The sequence below is a fragment of the Phocoena sinus genome, chromosome 1, assembly GCF_008692025.1.
Source record: "Phocoena sinus isolate mPhoSin1 chromosome 1, mPhoSin1.pri, whole genome shotgun sequence".
In the NCBI taxonomy this organism is placed as follows: domain Eukaryota; kingdom Metazoa; phylum Chordata; class Mammalia; order Artiodactyla; family Phocoenidae; genus Phocoena; species Phocoena sinus.
This window is the reverse complement of record NC_045763.1, coordinates 109,384,138-109,402,995: the sequence shown is the minus strand read 5'-3', so window position 1 is coordinate 109,402,995 and position 18,858 is coordinate 109,384,138. Positions and strand designations below refer to the sequence as shown.

The 18,858-nt window shown below is 40.3% G+C and overlaps 1 protein-coding gene and 1 long non-coding RNA gene across 6 annotated transcripts in view; one reads left to right on the top strand and one right to left on the bottom strand.

The window, feature by feature from the left end:
* The first annotated feature begins 9,174 nt into the window (after positions 1 to 9,174).
* Positions 9,175 to 18,858, top strand: part of LOC116754717 (myomegalin) — a 37,377-nt gene continuing 27,693 nt past the window's right edge. The window contains exon 1 of one of the 5 annotated variants that reach the window (XM_032633618.1): positions 9,175 to 9,266. Coding sequence is in view for 2 of the 5 variants with exons in the window: in XM_032633603.1 (XP_032489494.1) it covers positions 17,870 to 17,978 (109 nt within the window). In the remaining 3 variants the exon portion in view is untranslated. Of the gene's footprint in view, positions 9,267 to 16,921; positions 17,979 to 18,074; positions 18,109 to 18,151; positions 18,259 to 18,858 lie in introns of those variants that run through there. The other 4 variants (XM_032633603.1, XM_032633629.1, XM_032633621.1 and 1 more) reach the window with 4 other exon arrangements.
* LOC116754794 lies at positions 15,224 to 17,659 on the bottom strand. Its single transcript, XR_004350158.1, has 3 exons — positions 16,456 to 17,659; positions 15,914 to 16,157; positions 15,224 to 15,813 (listed from the first exon to the last, which is right to left on the bottom strand). It is a non-coding gene; the product is annotated as an uncharacterized LOC116754794 (long non-coding RNA).

Here is an 18,858-nt window from a genome sequence, read left to right as displayed (position 1 = left end):
CTGTCTCTACAGTTTCAAGAACTATGAACTATAAGACCAAATGAAATAGATAAGATTAGACATCTAGGAGTACAAGGACTTCCTGGGATCATATCACTATTCTCCCTGTTTTGGTTAGGAATATTGTTATCCTAGCTCAGATAGATGGCAGTTGGTTCAGTTCAGAAGACTCACATGGGGAAAGGCCATTTCCAGTGTCAGATTTGTGGCACCCCCCCCACTTCCCCAAGATAAGTGAGTTTAAGGGTGGTTTTTCCTTCACACATATTAAAAGAAAAAAATTATTTCCTCTGCTCACAACACTCCTGACACCAAATGTATGAGTTTTCCCCCCACATTAAGCAATTCTGATACTAATTACTCAAAGCACAGACCCCACGTGGTAAGGGCTCAGTCCCACAAGACTGCCCCCCGAGTTCCCACAACCTCCTCTTCAGGTTTGTAAAAATTATTGATAATATCAGGTTGGAAAGAATGAAAGAAAATGGATACTTTTACACACTGTCAATGTAAGTAAATTGGCAAAGTCTTTTTTTAAAAAAATATTATTCAGCTGTGTATAAGCAAATCTGAATTTTGCCCATTAGGTTAAGCTATTATATTGAGCCATATGAAATTGCCAATATTTGAAAGATTTTGACTTAAAAATGAACTTAAGGGCTTCCCTGGTGGCACAGTGGTTAAGAATCTGCCTGTTAATGTAGGGAACACAGGTTCGAGCCCTGGTCTGGGAGGATCCCACATGACGCGGAGCAACTAGGCCTGTGAGCCATGGCCGCTGAGCCTGCGTGTCTGGAGCCTGTGCTTCGCAAAAAGAGAGACTGCGATAGTGAGAGGCCCACGCACCACGATGAAGAGTGGCCCCCGCTTGCTACAACTAGAGAAAGTCCTCGCACAGAAACGAAGACCCAACACAGCAAAAATAAATAAATTAATTAATAAACTCCTACCCCCAACATCTTCTAAAAAAAAAATGAACTTAAAGATAAATCAAAAGAAACTATCTACGTTGAAACACACACAAAAAAGACTGAAATGTTTTCAAATTTTCAAGAGCGTATGGGTCAGAAAAGAACTAAACCAGATCAAAATTTATTTTTCATCTTGGTAGCTCCATCTACTGGTTAGGTAAGGCAAGAATTTCCCTCCTACATAGCACATAAGGGGTGGATGGCATAATTTCAATTGCTCTATCAATTTCTCTGTCTCCTAAGAGAACACTCTTGCTTTCCTGATCCCCAATCCATATACTGCACTGTCATTTAAGGGAGTATTTTATTGTGTCTGATGTCTCCAGAGACTACTTTTCACCTAAAAATTGAGAATGTGGTCCTAAGCCATTATTTCTAGATATCATTTTGAAGCAGGAAATGAGATGACCATTCAAATAGGAAACAATAGTAATAACAATTTCCAGATACAACATTAGATAATGACTTATTGAATAGGCCTTATGATAGTCAGAATTGCCAGAAATTAGGTTTCTTGGGTCCTAAGATATCCTTAGGGTTGGAAACGATCCTAGGATTATCCCACTTGTAGGGTCACAACCACCAAAAGGATCTCAAGGATAAAAACTAGTGAAGATTTCTCTATCGCTTCCTTGAAATCCTAAGTAAACCCTCTATTTTGTACTCTAGAGTCCTTTGACAGCAGAGCCACTTTCCTTGGCCGACTCCGCTTCTGTTTATTTAAATCTTTATTTCTGTCACTTGAAGGCACTTGGAACCTGGCACCGTTTTTTATTTCTACATGACCTGTCCTCTGGTAGGTAACTAAAACCTTCAAGGACACTGGAAAATGCCAAATAGTGTGCTCTCAGTTGTGGTGAAACTAGGCTATGCCATCTTATTCAGACAAGTGAAGTTGAGGCCGATGGTTCTATGGTGGCATTCTTGATTCTCACTTGTGAAAACTTATCTCAATTTCTAGCCAACATATACATGTGCATCTGTGTACTACACTCTTTTAATTACATAATAAAAATACACAGTTTAATTTTAAATGATGTGACTTGATTTTCTTATCCAAAGTAAAGGCTGAACATGTATAGGATTGCCATCTGGGGGATCCATAGGGAAAAAAAGTTAGATTTTGAGACTGAAGCCTTTGATTGCATGGCCCAGAATAGACTGATAGCTGGAATGAGTTAAGAAAAAGAGGGGAAAGAAAATTCTGTAGTAATTTTCTGTAATAAAATCTGAAAGTTTTTACAATGGTTGAACTGTGATTTGTACTCCATCGTGTGGTGTTAGCAGCTTAGATTTAAGAGCCACAGCAGTAAAACATGACCTTATTTTTTGAGGCATTTAGTATATTTTAAAAGTTGATGATACAGTTCTGGTAATAGTGGCTAGAATATTTAAATTAACCTTCCTTCTGAAAACAAATAAGTGTTGGATAAAATACAGAAAACGTATTCTTCAACGCATTAAGGTGATGATTAGACGATAAAGAATCACCAGGTCTAAAGTAAGGAAAAACTGGAAGCCAGAGACATAAACAAGAATAGAAGCCACACTTTTTGCTAAGGGCACTTCCTGATCCTGCAAATTTGGTGTGACAGCCTCCTGTGGCTAATAGAGCAGAAATAAAAGATCAGGCTCTGCATAAGTTGGGGTGTCTACCAGAAATGCATTCCTATCAAAAGCTAGGACCCCAAATGGCTATAATCTTAGGATGAAGATGAACTAGAAATGAAACATCCCCGCTGTAATACAATTAACTTAGAGCATCTTTCACACATTTTACTTGGTTTAAGCTTGTTCTAGGCTGGGAGTGTTCCCAGGTGCCTGGCAGGAAGGCCTTCATTGTAAGTCTCAAATTATTACAAAACTGTTTTTTCAGATACAACATGTAGCACATATTCAAAGATAATGAAAACAAAGAAACTAGATCTATGCATGAGAACCAGCAGACACATCAGGCAACAGAAACTGACCCTTGAAATAATAGAGATATTGGAGTTATCATAAAGACTGTAAACAATGATGTCTACATTGTTCATGAAACAAGTGAAAAATCTGAAAATACTATAACTCAGAAAGATACCTGCACCCCCCATGTTCACTGCAGCATTATTTACAATAGCCAAGATATGGAAACAACATAAGTGTCCATCAACAAATTAATGGATAAAGAAAATTCAGTGCACACACACACACACACACACACACACACACACACACACAGAGGAATATTACTCAGCCATAAAAAAGAATGAAATCTTGCCATTTGCAGCAACATGGATAGACCTTGAGGACATTATGCTAAGTGAAATAAGTCAGACAGAGGAAGACACATACCATGTGATCTCACTTCTATGTAGAATCTTAATAGAAAAAAAACGGAGCTTATAGTTACAGAGAACAGATTGGTGGTTGCCAGAGGTGGAGAGTCGGGGGTGGGCAAAATGGGTGAAGGGAGTCAAAAGGCACAGACTTCCAATTATAAAATAAGTCATGGGGATGTAACATATAGCATGGCAACTATAGTTAATTGTACTGTATTGCATATTTGAAAGTTGCTAAGAGAGTAAATCTTAAAAGTTCTCATCATAAGAAAAAAAATTCTGTGATCAATGTTAATTAGACATTGTGGTGATCATTTTGCAACATATAAAAATATTGAGTCATTATGTTGTACACCTGAAACTAATATAATGTTGTATATCTCTTATACCTCAATAAAAAATTTTGTTTTAATTGAAAATTTGGAAGAATTTTGCCTATTAGGGAGTTTTCTTAGCTTCAACTAAACATTCAGAATCACAAGACTTTCATAGGCCACACATGGCACCAGTCTACTCAGAAAGATAAAAGATAAGAACTACAGCTTCCTGGCAGGACAATCTCAGGCATTATTCTTCTGTGGAAGTAGTCCTTGCAGCAGTCTGCACTGCCACCCAGGAGATATTATCTTGGTTCTCTGCCCCTCACGTTCCATTCCAGGACAGATGAAGAGTGAGGTGTAAGGGAAAAAGATATAGTGGAGCCACCCTGGCTTTGAAACTCCAGGTCCCAGGAACCAATATCTCTTGCAAAAACTTCACAGTGTAAGCAGATAGGGTGGGGGTGGGGGGGGTCCCTGGAGAAAGAAAAACAGGCATGGCTTTCTTGACATAATAGAAGCCATTTTTGGCCTGAGCCATTTTGTGATCTAAGCCTGGCCACACTGTTTGCCCTTGAACAGGTCTCAGTAATAATGATCTTAAGGGAGCAAAAGAACAAACTGTTATCAAGCAAGAGAAGTAACAATAGCAAAGATAATGAATCATTTGTAAAGACCCCCACTTCTGTTTCTATGGTAAAGACTAGCCTGAAGCACTTTCTTGAGCTGATTTGCAGAATTTAACACCCCCTACCACCCCCCCCCCACCCCCCAACCTCAACCACCAGTTCAACAGGAACCTAAGGGATGATGAGGTTGGCCTTTTCTGACCCTCCTGACTTCAATAAACTTAAGCTTGGATCCTGTTGGCTGCCCAACCCCCTTTATGAATATGCATGTACCCTTAGCTTAAAACTTCCCCAATTTTGCTGTCTCGGGAAGGGAGACACTGCTTTGGGAAGGATCCCTGGTATTCTTCTTACTTGCTGCAAGCAACAAACCGTTCCTTCTCTCAGTCTTTAGCTTGGTTGTGTCTTTTGACTCAGCACTCACCAAGAGGTGAACCCAGTTTTCAGGTAACAATAACATAGTTTCCAGTGTCCATGCAAGGTTTATGCAAGTTACAAGAGTCACTGCATTCAAGGAAGCTCAAAGTATAGCTTCTCGCCAGATGCTTATTTTTCCAAGTCCAGGTGTCAATCAGGAGTCTTTTTTTTATTATCATGCAATGTATTTTAGTAATATAGTTGATATTTCACCCCAAGATTCCAGGAAAACAGACCTAGGTTAATTAAAGGTCAAATTGTCATGCAGAAGGGGAAACATTTTGGTTTTTTATTGGTTTAACATTTTAACTACAAAATGGAAATTATAAAAAGTGACAAAACGGACTTAGAGAAGAGTCAAACAGAAATTCTAAAATGATAAACCTATCCAAATGAGAATAAGCTAAAGCTATTTATTCAGAACTTGCTATAGCAAAGGTGTCAGCCACCATCCTTTAGGTTTAGTAGAGACTCAAAGGCAAGCAGAAGACTGGGAAAGCTTTATGGAAAAAAGGGAAGGCTTCAGGTATGCTGTGATTGGAGGCTGCTGGCATGGGGAAGCTGTAGGCAGGCTAACAGCTTCCAGCATCCAGCTGTAGAAGCAGGATGTCCTATATGACTGGTTAAAGGTGCATTTTTGGCCTTCTCTGGTTGGTCCTAAGTTAGAAGCAGGGACAAAAATTAAAGTTATTAACCAAGTCCTGGCCATTTGGGACTGATGATTACAAGGGTTTTTGTTTGGCTTCCTGGATTGTTTGCTGAGAAAATGGTTGACCTTCTACAACTCTGACTTATAGATAGTAGGTTGACTTCCTGGGCTGGTTAGTGTAGATAATGGGTTGGTTTTCTAGGCTGGTTACTACAAATTGTGGGTCAGAGTTCTACTTTTATTTGTTATCTGGCCATTGTCCATTTGCATATTCAGTCTCTGATCTAGAACTTACTAAAATCATGCTTTTATCCCCATCACTCCCCTGCAACTGCTCTTGTCAAGGTCACCAATGACTAATTTTGCTAAATCCAGTGGTCAATTCTTACCTTCCTTTATGTATCTATCAACATTTATCTAATCTATCAACAACAGTTGATCCTTCCCTCTTCCTGGAAACGTTTTCTTCACCTGGTAGAAAAAAAAGAAATTCTGAAACAAAATTAAAATAACTAAAATTTAAAACTTAGTGGAAGAATTTAACAGGAGATCAATCATAGCTGAAAAGAGAATTAGTAAAGTGGTAGATCGGGAAGAAGAAAAAATTAAAAATGTAGAACAAGAAGGAAAACAGTAATATTAAACATAAGTGAAAAAATAGCAAATAGAGTGAGAAGGTCTACCTTATTTTTTAGTTAGTCTCAGAAGTAGAAGAGAGAGAAAACAGGGTAAATATTAGAAGAAGTAATGTTTGAGACAACATGAAACACACAAACCAACAGATTCTTGAAAGCCAACCAATTCCATACAAGGTAAATAAAGGGACATCAATACTAGAGAGATCACACTAAAATTGCAGAAAATCAAAAACAAGACAAAAGTTATACAAACACCCAGAGAAAAAAGAGAGGTTACATTAAAATCAGCAGCAATTAGACTACTGACTGACTTTTGAAATGCAAATATCTTCAATGTTCTGATAGTAACTGCTTCTTGACTCCTATACTTAATAAAAATAGTCTTCAATAATTAAAGAAAAATAAAGACTGTTTCAGAGAAAAAAAGCTGAAACAGTTCTTCACCAGGGACCCACACAGAAGAAATCTCTAAACGATGTTTCTCAAGCAGAAGGAAAACGATTCCACATGGAAAGACAGACACAAAAATAGAGAAAGATAACAGTAAATACATAGATAAATCTAAATTAACATTGGCCATATAAAAATACATAAAAAGTCTTATGGGGTTTAAAAATGCTTAGAACTATAACAAATGATAACAGCATATATGTAGAGTGAGACTAAATGGAATAAAAGTATCCCAAGGTCTTTATACTGTTCAGTATGACAGTAAGGGTCATAATTATTACTATGCTTGATAAACTAAGGATTAAGATTGTAATTTTTAAACTAATCACAAAAAGGATAGAAACGAAGTGAAATACAATTAAAAATTTAGAAGGAAAAAATTGAAGCAAAGTATATATAAAACAATAAAAAAACATAATATTGTAATAGTTTAAAAGATAACCAATTAAAAAAAACCCAAGAGAGAAATAGAAACACAGAACAAAGAGGACAAATAGAAAAAGATAAAGCTGATAGATTTTAAATTAATTATATTAACAATTACATAAATATAAGGAGATCAAGTTGTACAGTAAAAAATAAATATTGCTAGGCTGGATTTTAAAATTAACTATATGCTGTATTCGAGAGATATACCGAAACTATAAAGTGACAGAAAGGTTGAAAACAAAAGGAGAAAAAACAAGCTTTATCGAAAATATTAACCAAAAAGCAGCTACATTAATAGACTTTAAGGCAAAAAACATGACTTCAGAATATGTCTCTTGTGGAATACAACCATCCATTTCTAATTGCCTTTTATGCTAACTGGTTATTATGGGTAATGATATATAAATTAATTTCCATGAGTCATTTTGTTAGATAAAGAACTTTGATATTTTCTTCTTCACCCTCCAACTATAAAGGCATAATAAACTAATAAATCTTTAAAGATACCTTATCTTTAAAATGTGTGTATGTAATTACACTCATGTTATAATTTAGGATGATTCCCATGCCACAGCAGGCCCTCAGAATTTCTTCCCTAGGCAAATCTTAGGTTATTAGCTGTCCAGGGTCAGGGGAGACTGTAGGGAAAAACCCAGGATGACACTGTCTCTGGCATGCAGATGGATGGATGGCAGTGCCAGTGCCAAACTCCTTGACTGCTCTTGTCCAGCTTCCTGCTGCTCTTTCGTCTCTGCCTCCCATAGTAAATCAAATGCTCATTTATGTGGCTTCTCTGAGGCCAACTGCTTCACTTATCACTGGGTCAATAGCAGGAGGTATTTGGACCAGAATAGTCTTCCACCACCCCACCGAACTTCAAACATTATCCCTTCCTCCCTCTTAATTTTGTGTCTTCAGAACACCAAAAGTGGTGAGGACAATTTCCCCATCCTATTGTTTGGCTAACCCCTAAATTCCTGTGTTTCCTATGCATCTACCAAAGAAGCAGAGGTCTTACACTCTCTTGCACTCTCAGCCTTCTGGAGCTGGCAGATTTGGACAGAGTAGAGATAAGGTGGACATGTTCTCGGTTTCAGCAGGTGAACTGTCCACATTACCACTTGATGTAGTCTCATCTGTGAGGAGTGGCCATGTGGTCAGTCAGTTAGGGAGTTATGCTGTTAACTGAATGGTTGGCAGTTAAAGCTGATTGGCTTTTGACTGCCTTTAGCACTTTCTAGAGCTACCCTTCAGTTTCTCTCTCATTCTAAACAGCTTTTGTTCTTTATCTGCCATATGCCCACCTAAGTCAGAAGTTCTGAATATTCCTCTGTTGACTGTAATTGTCTGATAGGCTGTTAGAAGAGGTAAATAATTATAATTCAAAATGAACAATTGACTTCTCAGATACTAGGTTCCAAAAGTTAACTTAATGTATGATTTTGACCATTTGTGATATTGTGGTGACCTGTACAGTGACCTGTTGAGAGAAGTGTCTTTATTGGCCAAATTCCTCATCTTTCTGGTTCAGTGTAACATACAGAAGTTTCAAGAAAAGTTTATGGAATGGCAACCTAAAGGAGAGGGTGAGACTTCCTCTATGTTCCTCAAATCTCTTGGGGTACATTTACATGCATCATGACAAGAGAAAATCAGAATAATATAGGCATGACAAGGGAAGGAAATCTTCTGATCTTTTTCCAAAGCTAACTTCCAAAGATAGAAACACAGTAAAGTTATTCCTCATATTCTAGGACACTCATTTGTTAGTAGGTGATGTCATGGTGTCAGAGGTTATACACATGAGTGTAGCAAGGATTTTAGCTCCAAATATTACATGTCCCAGCAACACACCGAAACTTACTTCCTGCCTTGGAAAATGCACCCCAGAGGAACAGTTGTGTAACTCATGCCAGGCACTAATCTTTCCATGATCATAGCCCTATCCCAGTCCCAAGGCTGTCACGTTACTGTTTAGAAATGGTCTTCAATAATTTTTGTTCCCCAAACACTGTCCATTTTATTCTTTCCCTCCCTTACCTAGGCTGTGTTGCCCCTGCCTGTTGGATCTTTGATGAGACTTGCCTTTGCAATAAAGACTTAATAGAGGTAGTAATGAAGCCACTATGGTGCAGAAAGAAGAAAAACAGTTGTACGTTTTGGCCTGCACTCAAACTTGGGTCACTCAGGTGGGAGATAAAATGCTTGCTATGGAAGCACCAGTATTCTTAGTTTAAGGTGTTCTTCACAGATCATAACACATCCAATAATTCATGAGATTGATTCTCCCACAACCACCAGCAGGTCATACGACTTCATCTACCAGGATTCTTCAAAGAAATGGAGGCACCTGTCCACACCCTGGACTCAGTGACTGCACAGATTCCAGCACATCAAGCAGCCCACTGTTTCTGGAGCTTGGTCTGGGATGGAAGAGAACTGCAGGTAGGACCCAGCTCCCTCTAAAGGGTGAAAATTCTCCCCTGAGGAACCCAAAATTGTCCCTGTGTGAAGACCTCTGTGCTTCTAGGACACCTCTGATCATTACTACTAAGAATTCCCATAAGACCAAGTTTCAGAATGTTTCCTCCAGAGAACTTCCTACAGGGGCCTTTTGGTGGGCTTCACTCCGGCTGCTAGGAAACTGACTTGGTGAAACTGAAAAGTCAAAAGGACAGGTGTACCAGCACAGTGACTCATTTTTATCCTTGCTTCCTAATTTCCAAGCCCTGTCAGAGACTTGTGCTTCTCCAATAATGTAAATGTTTTAAAGCCAACATAAGTCCAGAAACCACTAACTCCAGATGCTGATCTATTGCAATTATTTTCCCAGCACCTCCCACAGTCTCCAGGGCCCTAATGACCAAGGGAGGGAGGACTACTGTTGCTTGGCTACTGTCTTGGTTGACGTGGATTTAGGTACAAGTACGTCCAGATTTATACCACGGAATAGTCAATCAGAATGCAGTGTGACAAAGGGCCTGGAGTAGACTAGACTCGCTGTAGGGAGGCCAGTTTTTGATCTGCTTAGATTAATGGAGGTAAGAGGTGATAGAGGAAGGGTATAGTAGTGAAGTGGAGGTGAATCTGTAGAGAATCCTATAAACTTAAGCACTATTTATTAATTATACTGGAAATAAACTTCTGTGCTGGGAGGATGAGAGAGTCTATCCAAAAAGGATAGTAAGATCTAGTATGGGCAACAGGCTGGATGGTGGTGAGGATAAATGTACTAGGTAGGGATGGGAAGAGGTCTGGGTATGGTTTTACTGACAGATTGAAACACGGGACAGTATACTACTCCTCTGGGGATGCAGTACCTGGGTCTGATCACAGAGTGTTGAGGCAGAGGGTGGTGTGTGATGCTGACAGGGAACTCACTGGTATGTTGAGTTTTAGCATTTGTGACTCTAAGACGCATATGAGGCATTGACCTGTGAATTAGGAGTTGTGAGTTGGAAGTATAGGTTTGTAGTTTAGAAAGGGATGTGGGAATAAATGTAGATCTGGTTGACGTAGGTGGTAACTGAAAGCATGCTGGCCAGAGCTTGTGTGTGTCTGGTGTGTTGAGCAGAGGGCAGATAGAGCCAAAGCTCTTCAAGGTCAAGGTGATGGTCGTTTTCCTTGTTGAAAACAAGTTTATGACTCAGCCTGGAACTAGCCTGGCTTCTCAGCAGGAGAAGTATGATTGCAGGTTATAGCTCCTGTCTTTCAAAAAGTCCTAAGTCCCAAAATGTGGGGGAGCTCCCCAGGCTACTTTCATCAGTTTAATTTCCCCAGGGAAGACTGAGGAAAGAGACCTCTGTACTATTTGAACTTCACCAAAAGATCACCATGCTAATATTTTAACAATCAATATTTCTTTAAAATAGTCTACGCCTAATACAGCTAATAAATCAAAGCCTATTAATTTAGGAAATTGAATTCTCCCAAAAAATTAAATATTGATTGCAAATATTAATCTTTTCATACTACATACCCGTTCAAATGTTTTATGCACCTTAAAAAGCAAACACATAATATTATTATAATTATCGTAAGACTGATCATTACTTTTTCATGAAAAAAAAAAAAGGCTCAAAGGCCAACTCCAAGAAACAAAATTGATCTCTTCACTATCTCTATCTTGATTCTGTCCCCTTTCCCCCTCTTTCTTCTAATTGTAATTCTGATTCTGATTCCTATTTCTTTCCTGGATTAGAATTGTACCTTACCTAACCTACAAGTTAGCTTACCTTCTCAGGCAACAGTTTGAGGTTGACAAGTGAAGATTTAGGAACAGAAACAAAGAACCTGGATGAAGTTCTGATGTTCTTCTATCAGAAGCTGTTGTGCAGTTGCACAGAATCTTTTTCAGAGTTAAGAGTCTGATCAATCAGATATTTTGTTATTTATAGTTTTATCTACGATAAGTCTCCTATTAAAAACCTTTTGTTCTGGTGTCCTTGTTAGCTATTAGCACCATAAAAAGCTTCTTTTGGAACTACTGCTGGGTCTTTCTGGACACTCTACTTACTCTGCCTGTGGTGTAACAAAGGGAAGCATTGGTGGTTCAGTGGTAGAATTTTTGTCCCCAACACAGGGAAGGATCCTGTGTACCTGATTATGTGTATCAACAGGTGTTAGCCTGAAAATTATATTTTTTTAAAGGGAAAATGAACTGAGAATCTGGCAACTGTTTATAGGGTTTTGTTTTATAGCTCTTGACACATTAGGAAGCTCCTGCGAAAGACTGCCATTTAAAAGTAATGGGTGTTAATGTGTTAGAAAGACAACTTGGTGATTAATCTTGTTCCAAAATTTTTTCACCTAAGAATAGCTTAGAATTTAAGTTTTTTAAACCTATTTTCAAGCCAGTTACATTCCTCTTTTTAATAATAAATTTATTCATATTCAAAGGTTTCCTTACTCTGACATTCTGTCTTTCTACATTTTGTTTATAAACTGATGGTGATTTTTTTTTTTTTAAGCCTTAAACTGGCATTCTGTGTTGAAATCATCAGGGTTGTTTTACTATTTTGTTTGGGAACTTGTTTGGGAATCTCTGTATTTGTTGAATAAAAATTGTAATGTGTTATATACAAGAATCAGGCTTTAGAGAGAACAAACTAGGGGACTTGATTTATAAAAAAGAAATGATAGATAACTTATATGTTGAGGCAAAATGAAAGGACTCATCAGGTATCGGGGAAAATTGAACCAGGATGATCAACTGCAAGACAATATCATAGTAAAACTCTTAGATTTTAAAGATAAAGAAAACAAACAAACAAAAATAAAGAAAACATCCTTAGGCTTGCCAGGCAAAACTGTGAAATAAGTTACAAAAGCAACAGAATTAGATGAGCACCAACATACAAAGCAAGGCAAGAGTGGAGCAGCATTTTCAAGGAACTTATGTAAAGAAAGTACAAATCAAAGATATCATGTCCAGTCAACCTCGTTTTCAAGGTTCATGGTACAGGGGAATGGCTCTGGTATGGTACTCTGGTGACCTTATACGTCTCTACATAGGTCACATAGGCAAGGCTCAATTGGAGTCTGACCCAAGTCTTGGCTGAATGCCTCGGAACATGGAAAGATAGGCAGTCTTGTGAGGTGCTATCATAAGGCTCTTTCTCGCTGATCTCTTATAGGAGGTTCCCTACCTTGGGACAGGCTACCAGCAGATAGTTTCTCACCTGCCTCCTTGCTTTTGTGAGACATAGAAATTTCCAACCTTGCCCCCACCCTCCTAGGGCTCAACTATAAGCTATAAAACGGCTCAGCTGTAACATGGAAACTGGCTCCTTCGTAACAAAGCAAGCCATCACTTGTGTCTTCTTGTCATCTGATCCCTCTAGTGTGGTGTGATTTTGTGGAATTATGGATGTGGGGAGCTGACAACATGCTACATTTACTTATGCTGTGTGTGTAAATAATGAACTACTTCAGTTCATTTGAGACTGTTGTCTCCTTACTGACCAATTCTACAGAAGTGTGACTAGCAGCTGCCACTATACCATTGTCCAGGGACTGCTAGACTGCCTGACTCATTTGGTGCCCAGCGTAGGGCCAGTGAGGTCACAGTACCTTCTTGAAGAAAAGACAGAAGGGTCTGTGTAAGCCAGGTTAGGAGATATGAGAAGGCTCCCTGGGAAGTTCTCCCCCAAGTGGTGGTTATGAGCAGGAGCGGGCAGGGAATAAGGATCCTCCAACTATCCCACAAGTTAATGAACATTTAGAGGCTGGGCAATGACAAGGAAGGATCGAAAACAGTCACCTAAACAGTGTTTTAGTTGTTCTAAAACTTTGTTGAGACTGAGTAGACAGCCTCTTAAAACCAAAATGCAGAGCTGTGCTTACTGCTGTGGGGCTGCCACCCTCATGCTCTCCAAACCCTCTCTTCTCCTCCTCCTGACCTCAGATAATAAGAAGCCTCCCACTGTTCCAACTGACCTCACAGACTGGTCACACCTCCTTGCACTTCCTGAACTTTCTGTCAAGGGGGTAAAATGGTCTCTTGGCTGCTGCTGTAACCCATCAAGTGCAAGTGTTAAACTCCTTGGTCTGTGTTCCGGCAAAAGAGAGCGTGAATTCAACTGACAGAGTTTGGGTACAACTTGCATCAAAGAGAAAAACCAAGTTAAAGTTATGAGTGAGGCCTCCGAGTCAATTCAACACATAGCTGTGAAAATGTGTAATTGAAATTAATGAGTTACATGCTTATACTTTGGATGCTCTTAAAGTGTTAGAGGAGATTCTTCTGTTCAGGGTACTGTCATGTGTAAAAAAAAAGTGCTAATGGGATAAACTCCCCTGGGGTGTGCCACCAGTGGATGGGTCAAAGTTTAGCATGAGTGCCTGTACCCTCTAATGTCCAAAGTTTCACCGTGTAAATAATACTCTCTTGGTTGACAAGTCAAAAAATTTAATATCAACAGCTCTGACTGCAGTGTTATCAGACTGCTACTAGCAGGAGTGACTGATAAACCCCAATAAGCAAGTAGCTTGCTTGTCAAGTAAAGTTACTTGGAACTATGTGGATCAATCCCCCTGGCCATTCTCAATCCTTCTGGCAGCCAAAAGAAAAAAACAAAAACAAAAACAAAAAAACCCCAAAGCTGCTTTCTCTCACAAAGTAAAGAACTCTGTATTTCTGATATGGAAGCCACCACTGCATGCTAGACTTACAACTCCTGCCAAAGTGTGACCTGTTTGTTTTACAGTAAAAATTGTTGTTCCACGGTCCTCTGGCCTCCATGCTTTTTTTTTTATTTTTTATTTTTTGCCTCCATGCTTTTTGATGAGAAATCTCCATTATAGTTAAAATTTTTAAAATACAGAAATAACATGAAAGTAATAATCTCCATTTCCTACAAACTGGACTTTCTAAAATAAAGTGTTTAAAATATGGTGGGTGTAATTTTAAAAAATGGTGGAATTAGAGCACTTAATTGGTGGTGTTTGGCCAGAGGACCAAAGAATTCCCAAATCTCAACCTGCCAATAACTTAGATTTGCTGGTTGGTGTGGGGGTCCCTGAGGGAGATGTGTACATAAAGAAAAGTAGCAAAGTGTATTGGTTATTACCAATAACAAACTTCCATTGGTAGGGCTTGTGCCATAGTAGAAGGAATTCCAGTAAACTAGACCAGAACATAAGGCTCAGTTCGAGGTCTGAGAGGTTTTTCCTTCTTTCTAAGCACAAAACAACCTTTACCAAACTTCCGCATATGAATCTGATGGTGCAAGTGCTATGAGAGGAGAAGGCCAGAAAGAAGGCAGATGGAATGGGGATGCATGGTTGGAACCTCCCCCTGACACCAGTTGGGTTAGAATTTTTGCTGCTCAGGTAGAAAGCGGCAGTAATAACCACACCCTTTGGTATGATGTTTTAATATACGCTGACCTCAACAATTAGAAAGGCAAGCTCAATATCTGTCCTGGATTGTGAAGAATGAGAAGTGTTTACTCCCCCATTGGGTATTAAGGGTTGGGGAAGAGGAAGAGCAGAGAATGTCCCTTTTCTACATAAATATTTCCCTTGATTTTCTGATGTTATTCTAAGTAATAATAAGAGAGAGATATTAGGTAAGTCCATCAAAAGGCCATTTTCTTCCCATTGTCACTCCTCCTGTGTTTAATGCTGGGTCAGGAAATGGGCAACAAAGCTGGCCAAGGAATGTCATTTTAATAGTATAGCATAGCCTTCTAAAGTATGTGAGAACATGGCATAAAATCAGTTAATTTCAGGGCTACACTACCTAAGAGGTTACCAACACCTTCCCATTATATTTCCCTTCTTGAATTATAAATAATTGCATTATCTGTCTATCTATCTATATGTAAAATATATACAAAATAGTAGGTATTACTACATATTTGAATATACTCATCAGGTAATGTTATACAGTGGGCAATACATGACAGCATAAGCCAGCTACATCAATGTGAATAATGTAAGATGTGAAATCTTATTATTAAATTTTATTGTTATTATCACCATTATAGTACAATTTTTTATTGTTTCCTTTAGATAAATAACAATATAGAAAAATTAATGACCCAATAAAGAAATTTCCCTCCACTAATGTCCTCATCAAAATAGACAAAGTGGCCATCAAAATGAAAATTAAATTATGAAAGCAACTCCTCTCTGGTTTTAAAAAGTCTGCTGTGGCTATAAACTACTATATATAAAACAGATAAACAGTAAGGTCCTACTGTATAGCACAGGGAACTATATTCTATATCCTATACTAAACCATAATGGAAAAGAACATGAAAAAGAATATGTACATATATGTATAACTGAATCACTTTGCTGTACACCAGAAACTAACACCACATTGTAAATCAACTACACTTCAACAACAACAACAAAAGTCTGCTGTGGTTCCAACCAGTCTTTGGTCTTCAGGAGCTGTTACTTTTATTTCTGGTGTTTATTTCTGCCAACACTTCCAAAAATGGATCTAGGGATCCTCCGATGTACCACGTTTGTGAAGTTCCTAAAGGTAAAGTATACCCGTGAAACTATCCAAGCTACAACTCCATATCCACAAAATTTAGAACCAGTGAGACCGCTGGAAGCAAAAAAGCCAGACTTACATTTTTTTTTTTTTTTTTTTGCGGTACGTGGGCCTCTCACTGCTGTGGCCTCTCCCGTTGCGGAGCACAGGCTCCGGACGCGCAGGCTCAGCAGCCATGGCTCACGGGCCCAGCCGCTCCACGGAATGTGGCATCTTCCCGGACCAGGGCACAAACCCGTGTCCCCTACATCAGCAGGCGGACTCTCAACCACTACGCCACCAGGGAAGCCCAGGCTTACGTTTTTTATTGCGACTTATCTTACCTGGAAGGGTGAACACCAAAACAGAAGAGAACAGAGAAAGAGTCTTAAATTCAAGTTTGCTGAAATACTAGGCAGTTCTTTTAGTTTGTCTCCTGCGGACTTAAATGACTATGGGGAAATTGTGAAGAGACTGATGGTAAATAAAGTTCAAAATCATATCTAAAAAATTGATAATTTCTAGTGTTGGTTTTAAATGTGGGGAGAAAATTGCCTCGTACAATTTGGGGCATGTAATTGGATTTATACTTTGGTGGTGCCCGCATATGAGAGTTTTAAATTCATACTACATTTCACCTACCTGTTCCACTCTCTGGAATGTATTCTTGGTAAACAGTTAACCCCATGTCTCCTCCAGTCGTGGAAAAAACGAATGATAGCGGTTAGAAAATGCCAAACCTAGTAAGAAGCACAACCTCCCTCCCTGACCAGGAATCGAACCCAGGCCGCAGCAGTAAAAACCCTGCATTCTAACCACTAGACCACCGGGGAACTGCAAATCAACTGCTCTTCTCCTTACTTCTGACTACAGTGACCTTTTCCCTTTGCTCTGGAAGGCCTTGAGCCTTCCGGAACGGTCACCCGTCGCTCCAGAAACCCTTTCCTAAGGTCGTTCTCTCCCTGCTTCGTCCAAAAAAGGAGCCTGCAGGTGACGCTCCGAGCGCGCGCGAGGCCAGCCGGGTCTGCAAGTCCCGAGCGAGTTGCCTCATCCTGGCAGCACCTCAGAACTGGCCTGGTGACGCGTCTTTGTGAGGTGGCTGAGTGTGGAGAGAAGGTCACCGGTGACCGGGGAGCGTGCTAGGGGCCCAGTGGAGGCGGGAGGGAATGTACGCGGGGAGAGAAGGGGCCGCGCACCGTGACCCGGCATCTCCATCGTCCAAATGTACTCAGGCGGATGTAGCAACGGAGACGGCTTGGATGGAAAACGCTTTCAAATCAGGCTCCAAGGCCCTGAACTGGATTCCAAATCTTCCCCATACAACCTGCTGCACCTGCAGTTTTCTTACCTTACTTGAGGGCAACTCCATCCTTCGTGTGCTCACGCCAAAAAACCTGATGCCGGTCTTTCACAATCCACAACCTAATCAGTTAAGAAATAGTTTTTCCTTTCTGATTAATTGCGCACTTTGATCCACACAGTCTTCTTCTTGGTCTGATTTTGGCCCTCGACTCTCCTGATAAAGGCGTGGAAATCGATTCAACTCGCGACGCTCGGTTCGCTAAGACTTCAGGGTTTGAGACCTTTAACCTCGGGAGCGTGGGGCAGGGCCGCGCTTGAGACTTTCCTGGCTCCGCCGGTCCAAATCGGCCTCTTCCGGACCTGTCCTCGGGGGCCGGGGGCAGGGCCGGGCCGCCTCAGCGGGGCCCCTCTCGCCGGGTCGGGAGCCCCACACCTCGCGTGGCGCCGGCGGAGAAGCTTCGGGCGGCGTGGGTTCATTGGCCAGCGGCCCGCGAGACGCAGGGACGCGGTGCGCGCGGGCGCACGCGGCGACTTTGTGGTTCTCGGGCACCCGCTGCCCTTCCGGCTCCTCTCGTTCTCCCTCGCGGGCAGTAACGTCCGGGCAGGAAGAGACCTGTAGGAGATGGGAAGCCTCTCTAAGTCCTGTCCAGTCAGGATCCAAAAACGGTCTTGAAGAGACAGAGGGCGAGGTGAAAACAGATTAAGGGAAAAGAAGAAATCCCATGCGAATTTCTCATCTAAACGCACCCTGAAGATGAAGTCGGCGTCCGCAGCGACCCGGTCCTCCCGGCGTGGTGAAGTTGAGTCGAGTTCCCGTGAGCAGTTGGAGCCAAAGCAGACAACCGTGGCCAGGCGGCCAGCGAGTAAGCAGCCCCTTTGCCTCCCCAGATGGGCAGCACTTGAACTTGTAGCACTTGAACGTCTCTCCCTTGGCTTTTGGTGGATTCCAAGGATGCAACAGATAGGTCAATTTTTAAAATGCACTTACTTGGGGTAAGAGTGCTTTAAAATCTTTTAGCAAAGGAAACGGTTTATGGCTGGTATGAACTACGACTTTCAAGTGTGGGGGAAATACGAAAACCAATACACTAGGGAAAGCAACTACTGTTAATGACACAGACCCAGGAACGGCACTTCAGCCAGGTAGGTTTGTCCCTTAGGTTGGGACCACTAATCTAGGATGTTCACAATGAATATTTTAATTTTAATAGTTTTCAATGGAAATACACATTCCAGAAGTCATATAACAAACACATGAGGCCAGCTTTATGCCAATTTTACAAAAGCGAAAAGGAAAGATGATATATAAATGACAAGGCCTAATAAAATGCCTTTAAATATTGTTCTTTTCCACCAACATTTTTTCCGCCTTTGGATAGGTAGCATCTAACCCCTTTTTCTACGAAATCTGACAATCACTGCAAGATACTAATATCAACTTTCTAGTTCCAGCTTACTCTTCTCTATGCCTTTCCTCAGCATCTCCCCATCATCTTTTCTACACAATAAAAGTAAATTCTACTTCAGCCTTTAATTTGCAACCCCGCACTCAACAATCAGCGTAGTAAATTAGGGTAGGCCTTCCTACCTACCCTACCTACGCCTACCTACCCCTTTGTAGGGGACTGTCCCTACAAAGAATAGAAAATTGCAAATCAAACAATTGTATTCATGGGTGTAAGGAAAATGAAGTTTTTTTTCAAAAAAATCTAGATTCATTGTTGAATGTTGCAGATATTTTGT